Source organism: Plecotus auritus, assembly GCF_963455305.1.
Source record: "Plecotus auritus genome assembly, chromosome: 1".
NCBI lineage: Eukaryota > Metazoa > Chordata > Mammalia > Chiroptera > Vespertilionidae > Plecotus > Plecotus auritus.
The window spans coordinates 34,647,271-34,662,586 of record NC_137770.1 but is presented as its reverse complement, the minus strand read 5'-3'; the positions used below and the strand labels follow the sequence as shown (position 1 = coordinate 34,662,586).

At 43.7% G+C, this 15,316-nt stretch overlaps 1 protein-coding gene across 1 annotated transcript in view; it reads left to right on the top strand.

Annotated features, from left to right (window-relative positions):
- Positions 1-15,316, top strand: part of SYNE2 (spectrin repeat containing nuclear envelope protein 2) — a 321,491-nt gene that overhangs the window by 218,918 nt on the left and 87,257 nt on the right. Inside the window, exons 65-70 of the mRNA XM_080686255.1 lie at positions 2,565-2,795; positions 6,096-6,278; positions 7,795-7,923; positions 9,124-9,245; positions 9,384-9,525; positions 14,411-14,542. Of these exons, the coding sequence (XP_080542381.1) occupies positions 2,565-2,795; positions 6,096-6,278; positions 7,795-7,923; positions 9,124-9,245; positions 9,384-9,525; positions 14,411-14,542 (939 nt within the window). The remainder of the gene's footprint in view (positions 1-2,564; positions 2,796-6,095; positions 6,279-7,794; positions 7,924-9,123; positions 9,246-9,383; positions 9,526-14,410; positions 14,543-15,316) is intronic.

Sequence of the window (15,316 nt, the reverse complement as noted above, 5' to 3'; positions counted from 1 at the left end):
TTTTAACCGGATGCTGTTACTTAGATTAGTGATGTGTTGATGCAGAAATCAAGCAGTATGACCTTCACTGAGAGGCTAACTTGGATACCAGAGGGTGGGCTAAATTATGTCAACAATGTGGACGTGTAGCCTCTAAGGCATAATGAAAGCAGGGATTGAATCCTGGTTCTACTAACTAGTTGGGTGACCGTCGACAACCTCTGTGATCCCTCGGAGCCTCCGTTTCCTCCTCTGTACACTGGGAATAATAATGGGCTTGGTGTGCCATGCTGAGGTGGCCTGTGCATCCACAGAGCCCAGCCGCCTGGCTCATCATAATCCAATGAAGGATTAGATATTAATTAATGCACAGCTAGGCTAGAGAGATGGTGTGATTCTATCACATGAAATACTTGTGATAATACTTTTTAGTCCCCCCCAAGATGTAGAATCATAAAACATTCATTTAAATCTCTGCTTTCAGAGTTTGGGGCTATCATTTAGCAGGGGTGCCACTGATGTTGAGCAGGAGTGCTATTGTGGGGAAATAACTGTGGGATCAGACTTAAAAGATCACAGAGCTGTGTGACCTTGGGCAAGCACCTTACGTGTGGGCCTGAGCTCCTCAGAAGCAGCGTGCTGTAGTAGAAGGTGTGTGAACTGACTAAACGTTAAATGCACTTGAGCTTCTTTGACTTTAAAAAGAGGTGGGTGAACTGATTGCTGGCAGGTTCCCCAGGGCACCTTCAGCTATTGAAGTTCTGTGGTTGCTAATGTTCTTTTTCTCTTCCATTTACCTTTGTATTTCTTTTTTCAGGTTCAAATTACTAGCACATAAAGCCCAGATTAGTTATCGAGCTTCCTGTTTCCTCATGAATTCAGTGAATTAGTGAGAAAGCAAAGAAACTAAATCTTGTCTTTTTAAAAATGTGTGTGGCATATGATGGGCGCTCAAATAATATCTTTAAATAAATAAGGAAGGTCAAATTGTTACACAATATTAATAAAATGTCAATATTAGCAGATTGTTAGCTCAGGTAACAAAAAAGGATCCCAAAATCTTTGCCAATAAGACAAAAGCAATGTCTAAATGCTAGAAAACAATCAGATGACTAGAAATTGATGTCTGGCAGTAAAATCACACTACTGTTGCTTTTTTAAAAAATGAGAATTAAAAAGAAATTTAAAACAGACCAAGCCATGAATAGGACTGACTGTGTATGAACTGCAGAAAAAAGAAGGGAGCACTTGTAAATTAAGAAGGTGGTTCTTGCTGTGGCCAGTGTTGTGTTAAGTGGTTAGAGCATCAGCCCGCACACCGAAGGGTCGCAGTTCAATTCCCGGTCAAGGGCATATACTTGGGTTGTAGGTTTGCTCCCTGGCCCCTGTTGGGGCTATGTGAGAGGCAACAAATTGATGTGTCTCTCTCACATCAATGTTTCTCTCTTCTCTCTCTTTCTCTCTCTACCCCACACCCCTCCCTTCAACTCTCTCTAAAAATCAATGGGAAAAAATATCTTTGGGTGAGGATTTAAAAAAAAACAAAACTTTGTATTTCATCCTAAACATAATAAGATACGTATTGATCAGTAATTTTGTGGAACAAAACACAAATCCTTAGTCCTACAGAAATTTTTCTAGAAGGGTTAATATATACTCTTTGACTATTCTGGAAAAGGATGTGGGAAGCAAATATCTTTCTGTATCAGATCATCTTTTACCTCCAAATTGAAAATATCTGTTATAGAATTATTAGAATATTTTCATCTGTTATCTAGAAGAAATTTTTCTACTGGATCACTAAGCAACCTTGTTGTTTCAGTATGAAAACAACACATCACACTTTTTTTATGCTCTACTATCAGCATCTGGTCCTTAACTCAATAATATTTGATTATCCAGAAGGTGAAAGTTAGTTTTAGGAATTCTCTCTGAAGAGTAGGAGAAAAGTTTCCAGATTACCTCACTGGAGCTCATGACTAGACTCAAGCTACAAGTATAGATGAGTAATGGCATGTATGTTGGGGGAAAGGGAAAGCTAAAATATTGTATAATCTAGTGAACTACCTGAGAAGATGTTAAGAGTGTGTGTATATTTCCTTGTTCCCCGCCGGTGTATACAGATCTCCTTGTTGTTTGAACAGAGCGCACAGCAATGTAAGCATTGCTCAATCGTGTGCCACGCAACCGTAAACACCGGCCAGTTCGCCGGAGTGTTTCAGACACACACCCACACGCACACCCTCTCATGACACTCACCTGTCTCCCGGGGCCCGTGTCGCCTGCACTGGGAGCCTGTTTGCGTCCTCTGTGTCCGGGAACACTGTACTTGTGTACCTGCCGATCGGCTGCTTGGAGACCTGGGCGCCAGGTCACGTGATAGTTGCTATGCGTGTGGAGGTGCAGTTTTCTTTTCTTCTGCTCTTGCTCGTGTGTGTGTGTGTGTGTGTGTGTGTGTGTGTGTGTGTGTGTGTGTTTCTCTTAATTGGAGAAATGCTGCGAGTCCACAGGTCTTTGCAAGCCCAAGTCTGAAAACTTTGGACTCCTGACTTTTCAATGCTGGATTATCTGTGGATTTATCTTAGGGTGCCACACCTCCTATCAAGGCTGCAGCCCTGGGCTTTTCTGTCGAGCAAGGAGCTTTGCATTCCCCAGCGGAGACCCCTAGACCCGAGCCTGCTGAAGTCCTCCATGTCTGCAAGACCCAGGTGGCCGAGCTGGAGCTGTGGCTGCACCAAGCCAGCGTGGCATTCGAGCCGGAAACATTAAACGCAGACATGCAGCAGGTGGTGGAACAGCAGCTGGTAGGGTGCCAGGTAAGGCTGATGGGTTGGAGTTCAGGGCTTGCCTCCTCACCAATCACCTAGTGTCTTTGCCAGTTTCTCTTAAAGCGACAGTGTGTTTCTTTCTGTTACTCCGACCACTACGTTTATCTTGGCCTCAACTTTCTGTTCTCAGGGTAACTATTTGAAACGATTCATGTAAACAGCATATTTGGGGAAACAGTGGTAGTGGATGAGAGCGCAGAATCTAGAGTCCACATTTTTGAGGAAGTGAACTTCTCACCTCATTTTCTTCATAAGCAGGTTATCTCTTAGGACTTTGCCAGGATTAAATGAGAGCAGGTATAAAATCCAGTGTCTGGGGTATAAAGGATATAAAGAGTGTTTAATAAATGCTGTCGTTTTTATTTGGATTAGTAACTTCTTTGTAATTTCATTCATCAAAAATGAAACTGAAAATCCTGATTCGCAAGGTTGCAGATCCAGCATAAAAGGGCTTTGCTGTCCTTCACTATGACCACTCCTGCTGCTCCCTGGGAGGGGCCGGGTTATACACCTGCTTGCCTGTAGTCACTTGAGTAACCTTTGCAGGCTCAGCCTAAAGGTGGGGAATCCCTGTCTGTATCCCTCCCGGGAGGGACTACAGTGATGATTTCGCAGCAGCATAACTGTGTACACCTCCCCCAATGTTGCTTAGACCAGCCTTGGGCCAGCGTCTCTGCCTGATTGGCTCATTTGTCTGCCGCAGTGGTCCCCAAGGATCAGGACATCCTCTCAGGGGACCCCCATAGCACCTGCCCGATCCCAGGGAGCTTGACCAACTCAGCCTGTTAGGGGTAGTCCACCCCAGGTCCAAGTCGGACATGCCTCTCCTTCTTTCATTCAGGCCCACAGTCGTACAACATCCAGTGCCTGCCTAGCGGGCCCCGGCAGGCAGACTGACCTCCTTCCCTGGACAGCTAAGCACCTCTGACCCTAAAAGTCAGCTCTGAGGGGTGGGTTCACTCAAATACTGTCCTAGCCGCCTGGCCTGGCTGACGAGGCAGGGAAGTCTGACTTGATCTCAGCCAAAAGTCCAGAAGTCATGGGGCCTGCGAGTCTGAAAAAGACAGTGCTGCAGCACAGAACAGCGCTGTGCTGAACTGAACTGTGGCCTTTCAGATGCTGAGTACCAGCCCCTTGAGGCCATCCAGGGTCAATTTGCCAATTGATTGTCCTGCTGCCTGGGTGGACCCCATCCCGATTCCTTGATCATCACCCAATTCCCTGCTTGGACCACTTGTGGGTTCAAGGATTTGGGGGCTGCTCAAGGAAAAGACACCACCACAAGGTGGCGATAGTACACAAGGAGCTTTATTTGGGCAGGATCTTGATGGACTGGGAAGTCCCCCACAGCAGGAGACCTAGAGGCATGGGATGGGGTGGGGCCACCACCCGGAAGGGGAAGAGGACCAGGAAGCTCCCAGTGGATGGGGAGCCCAGAGGAGTCTTGTGTGTCTAGGTAATGTCTGCGAACCCTGAAGGGCAGCAGCGGCTCCCAGGTTTGTCTTAACCATGGCTAGCCGGTGTGGGGTCCAGTTTTGAGTTGGGGCCAGCGGGATTTGAGCTAAGGGTCCTGGCCTGCTGTGAATAATTAAACCTAGGGGCCATCTTTGGCTTATTTACATAACACCATGGCCCATATAGTTTAATATTGCAACATAAAAAGCCTCTCGGTGGTCTGTAAAAACGCTAAGTTCTCAGTGGGAAAATGTCCAAAGGACAGGTGCAAACAGATTAGTCGGGGAAAATTATATTCGGTAATTTGAGAAGAAATGTTCAGCCTTGGTTATTTAAAACATGTGAATCAAAACAGCTATTGTCTTGTTCCTACATTACATTGGCAAAAATTATATCATCCCAGAAAACCCTGGAGAAATGGCTCCACTAACGTCTGATAATTTTGTCTGTTGGTTCAATGTTCAGGGAGGGTCAGCTGACAGCATAAATAATGTTCATCATCTTTGACCTAATATTTTTTGACCATTACTTTAAGTTTACCCTCTGAAAATAACCCCAAAAAAGGATAAACATGTTTATGACAATATTAATTGCGAAAGTGAAGAACTGGATAAAGCTTAAAAGCTTAACAGTATTCCTGTGGTTAAGTGAGTCATGGGTTGTGAACATATTAAAAAGTATGTAAAGTAGCTAAGTGGGAAAACCAAGCACAAAATTCTAGTACTCTTGGTTTACAGCCACTCGAACATCTGTGAGTTCATATTATTCCAGCTTAGAAGAGTCTACGCAGGCTACAAGGAGTTTGCTTGCATGGAGGAGTTATAAGCCATACTATTTGGGGAAAAAAAAAAATTTGGCTAGTTTTTCCTTATATTTCTCTCAAAGAACTGACCTCGTTCTTAGTCACGCACTGAGTTTTCAGGACAGGTGATTACAGTGCTGGACGGTGGGTCTGAATGCGCCTGCCGCACTGTGTGCCCAGCCAGTTGGCATGACCGTTTGGGCTCCTGAGCCCCAGAACGGGGCAGAATTGATCTGTTGAAGAGGAATACAGTGACAGTGACTTACTGGGAAACTTACTTCATCCAGCTGAGTTATTTTTAGACCCATGTGTAAGTTGGCCAGTTCTATCAATGACTTAGTGTTTTAGGTTTCCTCTGTGGCCTTCTGGTATTTTGGAAACTTATTTGGCTTGAGAAAGAAAAGGAAAAAGAGCAAGGGAAAGAATTTTCAAAGAGTTTCGTGGAATTCTTTTTTTAAATTACTAAACACTTGCAGTGCAACAGAAAAAGCTTAGGAAGGTGGGAAAAAAATAATAGTCATCACAGACTATGTATCAAGCACTGGCCAAAGTGCATGGATTTAACTCTAATTCATCAAAGTGGCCCCAGGAGGTAAGTTCTGTTAATAATCCCATTTTACAGATGAGTAGAAGCACACTCATGCAAAGTAAGGTGCCTGAGTTTACCCAGCTACCAAGTGGCAGGGCTGGAATATGAACCCAGGTAGTCTAGTTCCAGTGTCTGTGTTCTTAACCACTGTGCTAAGCTGGATACATCCAGCTATGTTTTCTAAAGTGATTATAGAGTCACTTACTTTAGAGAACGACAGCTGCAGTTTGGGCTGGTTTGGTTGCACCCCTGTTGAAAAACGCAGGCATTATGTGCAAGTCTGTCCCCCCCGCCCCCACACACACACCCAAGGTCCCTTCCAACCTGTGTTTCTGGCACTTCTTATATACATTGAGGGAGAGAGCGTGAATCTAACTTACGTTGGGATATAACACTGACTCAAGACCAAAACTGTGACTCATTCGATGATTTTATTTCCTAGACGATGCTCACAGAGATTGAGCACAAGGTGGCCTCTCTGTTGGAGAACTGCAGAGACCAGGGCTTGGGAGACAGGGGAGCCACTCAACAGGAGGCTGAAGCCCTGGCCTTGAAACTGAAAACTGTGAAGTGCAATTTGGAAAAAGTCCAGCTGATGCTTCAGGAGAAATACAGCGAGGACCAGGTAAGATGTGGCTGTGCATAGACATGTGTGCGGATGTGTGGTTACGGTAGACCCATCAGGAAGGAACTCTGGGTGGAGATGCTGAAGCAACCACAGAGACGTCACCCTAAGGGAGAAAGAATTGCACCTCTTCACACTGTAAAGGACAGTTGCACTGCCTTTTGTTACTGGTTTCATTTTGCTGTGCAGTTTTCCTATCTAGGCGGTTAGTGATGGCATTGGTTTGGTTTGGGTTGGTTTGATTGGGTTGATCTTGCTGGCAATGAGGTCTGGTGTAAGCCTTCTTCATAAAAGAAGGACGCATTTCAAAGAAATTTTGTGACTCCAGTGGACTGGAAAACATTTTTATAGGTAAGATTAAAATTTGACATCAGAAACATTAACCCGTTTCTAGGGTACTTTTGTTATTCATTTACAAATATTCACATGTACTGATCATAGTATCATAATAGTTAAAGTGTTCTTGTGACTTAAAAGTGTTCTGTGTTTATAAATGCAAATGTACAACATAGGATAGGATCTTACTATATAAGATTTGCATCTGTACTTATGAGATGGTTGTTCCTACTTGAAGGACTTTTATTCACAGAAATAAGATGAGTTGCAGGTAGACAAGCCATATGGTTCCCCTTTCATCCTAATATATTCCTTTAAAAAATTTTTTTGCCCTAGCTGGTTTTGCTCAGTGGATAGAGCATCGGACTGTGGACTGAAGGGTCCCAGGTTCAGTTCCGGTCAAGGGCACATGCCAGCGTTGTGGGCTCAGTCCCCAGTTGGGGGTGTGCAAGAGGCAGCCGATCAGTGATTCTCTCTCATCATTGATGTTTCTATTTCTCTCTCCCTCTCCCTTCCTCTCTGAAATCAATAAAATATATTTAATAAATAAATAAATAATCTACTTTTGTTGTAGACTTAGGGACATTTTAATTTATAAGCATAATACTATTTCTCTTTTTGATTATTTTATTTTCTTCTTAAGGAAAAAAAAATAGATGTCCTGACTTTTATTTTATTTATTTATTTAATTCTTCATTGTTGAAAGTATTATGTATGTCCCCCTCTTCCCCTCATTGTCCTCTCTCAGCCCACCCCGCCCCCCAGCCCAGGCCTTCACCCCCCTGTTACTGTGTCCATTGGTTATGCTTATATGCATACAAGTTCTTTGGTTGATCACTTACCTCCACCCCCACCCCCCTATCCTCCCCTGCTTTCCCTCAGAGATTTGACGCTCTGTTCAATGTGTCTATGTCTCTGGATCTATTTGTGTCCTGGCTTTTAGTAATTGATTGGATGAAGGAAGTTGAAGAAATGATAAGATGGCCTCTCCATCCAGTGTAGTGGTTTTTGAAGTTGTTAGGAAATACGTACATTAAGTCCTAGAATATAAATTATAGTAAATAACAGAATACAGTCATTGACTTCATATAAAATGTTTCCATTATGTAGTCTCATTATCTGAATTGAAATAAAGTGGGTCCTCTTTTTAAGTAGTCTGCCATTATAAAATCTTTTGCAGCATTCCACCATTCTAAAGAAATCTTCGGAGCATCAAAAAGTTCTCCAACCAGATAACCTTTCTGAATTTGAATCTGTTGTCATGGAAAGGCCGCAATTCGCCAGACAAAAAGATTTCCAGCAGCAGGAGGTAATGTGAGCCCGTAACAGTTGTAAGGATAAGAATACTATATGGAATTTCCCCTTGAACTAAATACTGAACTGCCTGTGGAGCGTTTTCTTGGGTGATGAGTGGAAAGTGTGATGTGCGGTATTCCTGTGTGTGCAGCAACTCTGAGTTGTTCTTTTTAACATGTTTTATTCATTGAGAGAGAGGAAGGGGGAGAGAGAGACTGAGAGAGAAACATCGATTTGTTCCACTTATGTTGGGGTGTTTCTCAGCATCTAGAAGGGTTCAGGACTCTGGAGAAGGGGCTGCATGTAAATTAATAAAGAGACTAGAAATATAAATTTGGAATACATGGGGGAGCCAGAGGAGACTTAGCTATAGTCACCAAGTTTCCCGAGTCTTTGGACCCCTAGCTTTTTATTAACACAAATTGCCCTAAGGCAAAGCAGATATACATATCAAAGGCAAGGTTTGGTATATAGTAGGCATTGTCAGGTTGGAGGAACTGCCTTTGGCTGTTCCAGTAGCAGGCAATAATATGATTCAGCAAATCTTTAGGTTTGGGGAAATGCTTTCAGCCATTCCAGCAGGCAATAATATGATTCAGCCCTGCTGAATATAGAAGCCTATCAACTTTTTGAGGACTTCTTGCATTTATTATGACATGCTGGAATTAGCTTCCAACACACTTACTTATGCATTCATTGGTTGCTTCTTGTATGTTCCCTGACCGGGGATCCAACCTGCAACCCTGGCGCATCAGGATGATGCTATAAGCAACTGAGCTATCAGACCAGGGCAGCAACTCTTGGGTTTTGTGTGTGTACTGTGGCATCAGCTATGCTTTCATCTTCCGCAGCCGGGGACACTTTAACGTTGGTACTTTATTAACTTGTATCTTACATCAAAGTAAGTGTGTATCTTCAGGATGAACTTACCTGTCCCTGCAACACCTCTTTCCCTGTTTAAAAATGTGTCAGGGTATTTTTGGTGATTTTCCGTATGTGCTACATATGTAAACAACACTTGGTTGTTGTGCAAAATATTTTTAAGTAGGCTTTTTGAAAAGTGAACGTTGATGAGCATAAGCAAGCAAAAAAGAGAAATAGTAAATAATGATTTAGGAAGTGATTCAAATCAGATGAGCTGAGCAGAAGAAACCCGTGGATAGTCATTGAAAACCCTGATTGATTGGACCATTTGAATCTTGTTCAATTATAGGTACTGGAGTTGAAACCAATGGAACAGAAAGATTTAGTCAAATTCATAGAATTGAATGCTAAGAAAATGTGGCCCGAGTATTGCCAACATGATAAAGATACAACTCAGAAACAACCTGTGAGGTAAAATGATTTTTAAGAGTTGGGTATCCAGTAGTTGGTGGTTGGGAGAATTAGGAGTGTTTCTTATAAAACATTGTTTGAAGGTAATAAAACTTCCATATGTTGATTGTTCTTTGCACCTTTTGTTTTTCTTGAAAGCGGTGAGGCATCTAGCCCTGAAAACGATGCTCCAGACTCGGTCTTGTCACACCAGGACGGAAATGGGGATAAGTGGCAATATTTGCATCAGGAGCTCTCGTCAAAAATACGGCAGCCTCTGCCCCCGCTCGTGGAGCCTCAGGTCAGTGTGTTTCTGCGCAAAGTGAGTAAGCATGCTGTTTAGAAAGTCCATCAAGCATTCAATAAATACACAGGCATGTTCTGCATCATGTTGCAGTGTACTTTCAGAGAGCAAGGATGCCAAGTGGGTTTTTCACTTGGCTGACTCCTTCCCACCCTCCTGGAAATCAGCCTTACTTAAGCGCTTCCCCCTCGCCCCCTCCACCCCCGCCTCCCTGGAAACAGGTCTCCCTATACTGGGGCCTGTTTATTGTCAGTATTCCCCATTAGATGGTGGGAGAAGAAAGTCCGCGTCTGCCTGGCTCACATCTGAATGCCTAGCCAGCACCTGGAACATCATAAAATCTCGGTCTGTACACTGAGTGGCCAGATTATTATGATCTCTGAACGCATAATAATCTGGCCACTCAGTGTAGACTGACCACAGAGTTGGGATTTTAAAATAAGGTTTTTCCATGTATAAGAACTGCATTGTGGGTAGTTAGAAAGAAGCAGAGGACTTACTAGCCAGAGGCTGGGGGCCACTATCTCCTGGTGCCTTGACATATTAAGATTTGCAAGCTTTCCCTTACACATAAGTACACTGAGTGGCCAGATTATTATGCGTTCAGAGATCATAATAATCTGGCCACTCAGTGTATATTGAATGGATAAAGTGTGGACACAAAGGGCCCACATACTAACCCTGACTAGCTCGGGGGAGGCCAACACGGAGGGCCCTACAAACTCGGAGACCAAAAGTAACTATTTAAGATGAACATACAAATTCCTAACTAAAAGCATATCATGGCGGGCAGTTGTGTCCTAGGCCTGTAGCTTCCTTGACAAAGGTCCGTCTTTACCTTAAGTGAGCTGTTCATGTCTTTTTGCGTCTAAGATAACATACCTTTGGGACCTCAGTCTCCTTTTCCAGACCCCTCAGAGCACCAGACCACAGAGCCCCTCACTGTTGTCATGTTCCCCCAACACCATCTCCACGTGCTGTACATGTTCATTGTTAGCTATCCTGTACCCAGCAAGGCAAAAGAAATGTGTGACTCCCTGTTCTACTCTTTATCCAGTCTCAGAGATGTCCCATTTGCTTTCCCTGGCTTCCCTAATCTACCACCAATGAATTTCACATAACCCACCCCTTACATCTCCTCCTGTAATTATCATGTAAAAGATAAGCTGTGAAACTGCCATTCTCTGGAGCATTTTCTCAGTCTAGTGAGATTTGGCCTCCCGATAATTGTCAGTTTGGCTCAAATAAACTCATAAATTTTTCTACGAGTTTCTTATGTCTACAAAAGGAGTGAATAATATAAAGGAAGTACTTTTTTATTTTTTTAAATAAATCTTTATTGTTCAGATTATTACAGTTGTTCCTCTTTTTCCCCCCATAGCTCCCCTCCACCCAGTTCCCACCCCACCCTCTGCCCTTACCCCCCCACTGTCCTCATCCATAGGTGTACGATTTTTGTCCAATCTCTTCCCGCACCGCCCACACCCCTTTCCCCCTGAGAATTGTCAGTCCATTCCCTTTCTATGCCCCTGATTCTATTATATTCACCAGTTTATTCTGTTCATCAGATTTTTTGCTCACTTGATTTTTAGATTCACTTGTTGATAGATATGTATTTGTTGTTCATAATTTTTATCTTTACATTTTTCTTCTTCCTCCTCTTCTTAAAGACTACCTTTCAGCATTTCATATAATACTGGTTTGATGGTGATGAACTCCTTTAGCTTTTTCTTATCTGTGAAGCTATTTATCTGACCTTCAATTCTGAATGATAGCTTTGCTGGGTAGAGTAATCTTGGTTGTAGGTTCTTGCTATTCATCACTTGGAATATTTCTTGCCACTCCCGTCTGGCCTGCATAGTTTCTGTTGAGAAATCAGCTGACAATCGTATGGGTGCTCCCTTGTAGGTAACTAGCTGTTTTTTCTCTTGCTGCTTTTAATATTCTCTCTTTGTCTTTTGCTCTTGGCATTTTAATTATGATGTGTCTTGGTGTGGTCCTCTTTGGATTCCTTTTGTTTGGGGTTCTCTGCGCTTCCTGGACTTGTAAGTCTATTTCTTTCACCAGGTAGGGGAAGTTTTCGGTCATTGTTTCTTCAAATAGGTTTTCAATATCTTGCTCTCTCTCTTCTTCTGGCACCCCCATAATTCTGATGTTGGTATGCTTGAAGTTGTCTCAGAGGCTCCTTACACTATCTTCATATTTTTGGATTCTTTTTTCTTTTTTCTTTTCCGGTTGGGTGTTTTTTGCTTCTTCATATTTCAAATCTTTGACTTGATTCTTTGCGATCCTGTAGTCCAGTGGTCGTCAAACTATGGCTCACGAGCCACATGCGGCTCTTTGGCCCCTTGAGTGTGGCTCTTCCACAAAATACCACGGCCTGGGCGAGTCTATTTTGAAGAAGTGGCATTAGAAGAAGTTTAAGTTTAAAAAATTTGGCTCTCAAAAGAAATTTCAATCGTTGTACTTTTGATATTTGGCTCTGTTGACTAATGAGTTTGCCGACCACTGCTCTAGTCTGCTGTTGGATCTCTGTATATTATTTTTTATTTCAGTCAGTGTATGCTTAATTTCTAGTTGGTCCTTTTTTATATCCTCGAGGGCTCACTAAATTTATCTGGGGTTTCTAGAAAATTCTTGAAAAACCTTATAACCGTGCTTTTGAACTCTATATCCAGTAGTTTGCTTTCATCCATTTCTGTCTTTTGTAACCTGTTTCTTTGTCTCCACATTTTGGCTGCTTCCCTGAGTTGATAGAGTGGCTTTGTGTGCTAGGTGTCCTATAGGGCCCAGTGGCTCAGCCTCCCCAGTTACCTGAGGTGAACACTCTTGGTGCACCCCTTTGTGGGCTGTGTGCACAGTCTTGTTGTAGTTAAGCCTTGATTGTTGTTGGTATCACTGGGAGGAATTGACCTCCAGGCCAGTTGGCTGTGAGGATCAGCTGTGTCTACAATGGGAGAACTTCTGTGCTGGAGACACCCTTATGGGGCAAGACTTGCTTCAGTGGGGCTTTGGTGCTCACTGAGTCTGCCCCTTGAGTGTGTCCCTTATGGATCTGAGGAGTTGTAATCTGTACGGTCCCACTCTGACCACTGGGTACACTGGCTGTTGGATCTCCAAGGAGGTGCTAATTTAGCTCTGCCTGAGGCCACCCAGCAGGAACTACAGAAAGATCTGCAGATTCCTCTTCTTTGTTTGGAGTTTAGAGGTGCCCAGATGAGGCCCAGCTGTGAAGCAGTGTAAGCTGCTGTGGGGCCTTGGGCCTTCTTTTGGATGATCTGGGTCTCTCTGACCCAGCTGCAGTTTGTTAGGTAATTTTAGGTTGCAAAGGGCCAGGCCATTCGTATGCAAAAGCCTCTGCGCACATCTTGGGTGGGGCTGGGTCTCAGGGAATTAACAGGGTGGAGCAAACAGCTATGGCTGATCCTCAGCCCTGCTCTAAGAGGCCCCCAGGTCTCAGTGTCCTGCAGTAATCGCTGCAGGCACCTTTGAGAGAAAGCCGCTCTCGAGTTCAACCCAATGCCAGACAGTCCAGTTTCTCCCCATATGAGTCTGGGTCCCCAGAGTCTCGCCCGGAACTGGAGTTCAGACCAGTCGGGAGCTTGTGTCTCCCTCTGGATTGAAAAAAATAACAGCGTACTCAGTTGCCTGCCCTTTTCTCGTGCGCGCGCCTTCGTACCTCTGCACTTTACTTCCACACCCCCTCTGAGTCTCAGTGTGCTCTTCTCTTCCCTTCTAGTTGTAAAATTTCCACTCAGCCAGCCTTCCTGTGGTTCTGGATGATGTCCGTTTTGTCTTTTAGTTGTAGTTTTGAAGTGGTTGTGCGAGGCAGCAATTTCAGGTGTTTTCCTCGGCTGCCATCTTGGTTTCTCTTAGGAAATACTTTTTTAAAAAAAGATACATTCATTTCTTTTTTTAAAAAAATGAATGAGTATCATTCATTCATCAAAATATTATCTGGACTCTGCAGTGTGCTGGCGCCGGTGCCAACGGTACCTGTCCGTTGGTATTGCCCCCAACACACCTTACGTTGCCATTACTGGTTTTATTCATCCTGTGCCAACTACTGCTGGGTTTCTCTCCAACGGGGAGCCCATGAGCAGGATTGGAACTGGTGCTCACAGGAGGCAAGCTTCTGCCTTCAGCATCGCACTCAAACTGCCTGGGCAAAGGTTACCAGTGATTTCCCAGTCCCCCACCTGGTGGGCACTTGGCAGTTCTCTTCTGCAGAGAACCTCATTTGACCAACTAAAGTTGAATCCAACTGATGGGTGGGCTTTAGTTGTGGTTTCTTCTGTGAGACACACGGGGACAGGAATATCGTTCTCTTCCTGAGAGCAGAACTCCATCGGTAGCCTTGCCCCAAACGGAGCCCTGTCACCCACCCTGTTTCCTCTTAGGCCAGCTCTCCCATTTGAGAAAGACATTAACTCTGAGTCACTCACCCTTCTCAAGTCATAGCTCATTTTCATTACTTATCTAGCTTTTCAATAACAAAATCAAGATGGGGATCTGTCCCTGAGGTGACTATTTTATTCTAAGAGTTGTCTATATTCCAGGAGTTTACTCATAAATGGGAAGAGAAGCAGCTAATCTGGTCACATGGGTAGCATTGCTAATAAATGGAAAGATTAAGGGTTTTACTCTATTTTTCAAATTGTGGTTTGTTTTCCTGTCTAAATGGACTGTCAAGTGTCTAAGGAAAGCCTGTCATGACTTTTCCAACTACTTTTCTAATTTTTAAAATTTAATTATTTTTTCTTACAAATCAAGAAGGTAACTTGGAAGATAGCATGCTAATGCGAAGGCATTTTTGCTGTTTTATATTAACATAAGCAAGATCTCAAATGGTCTCTAATAGCATTTCCCCTTTTAAAAATAGGTTGCCACAGATATGAGTATTCTACCCAGTGTGAGTGTGTATAACTTTAGATACCCGACAGCTGAAGAACTGAAAACCTCTACCACCCAACTTGAAGACCTGCGTCAGGAAGCAAACAATCTTCAGACACAGGTAGCAGCTGCGTGTTACAAGTGATATTGTAAACCGGTCATATTTCCCTTGTAAACAAATAATAGAACACATAATGGAAGGAAGAGGTGTTAGAATTGCAAACAGAATTTGTCTCTCCTGCCAACTTTGATAAATTTCATGGTGGCTGCCTAGAGCACCAAGTGCAGAGGCTTCTGAACCTGAGCCGGGGATCAGCAGGACCCAGGATCGTGATTGATTAGTACTGTCTGTGTGGTGCTCTGGGTGAGGAGGGAGAGGGGGAGGACTGGCAGGGTTTCCAGCCTTGAGGAAGCTTAATGCTGGGTAATGTAGATATCCATCAGAGAAGATGGTGGGAAACAGAGCCCAGACTGGGGTGATTACTAGCTTTAGCATGCTTCTCATTACTAGCTTTAGCATGCTTCTCAATCACTTGTAATGGTCAGAAATTCAAGGTGATCTTCAGCAAAGAAAAAGAGGTGGTACCAGCAGCTTGTGCTAAAACAGACCTATGGCCCGTAAACTCACCAGGGCATGATTGCACAATGTTAGAGGGCCCCCTCCCGGGAGTTGTAGATCTAAGGGTGGCCTTCATTCTTATAGTCAGCCCATAAATGACACTCCTAACTCCCCTGTTTCACAGTCCATCTGTCTCTCTTTTTTTAAAATATATTTATTGATTTCAGAGAGGAAGGGAGACTAGGATTGAGCCCACAACCTGGGCCTGTGCCCTGACTGGGAATCGAACCGTGACCTCCTGGTTCATAGGTTGATGCTCAACCACTGAGCCACACC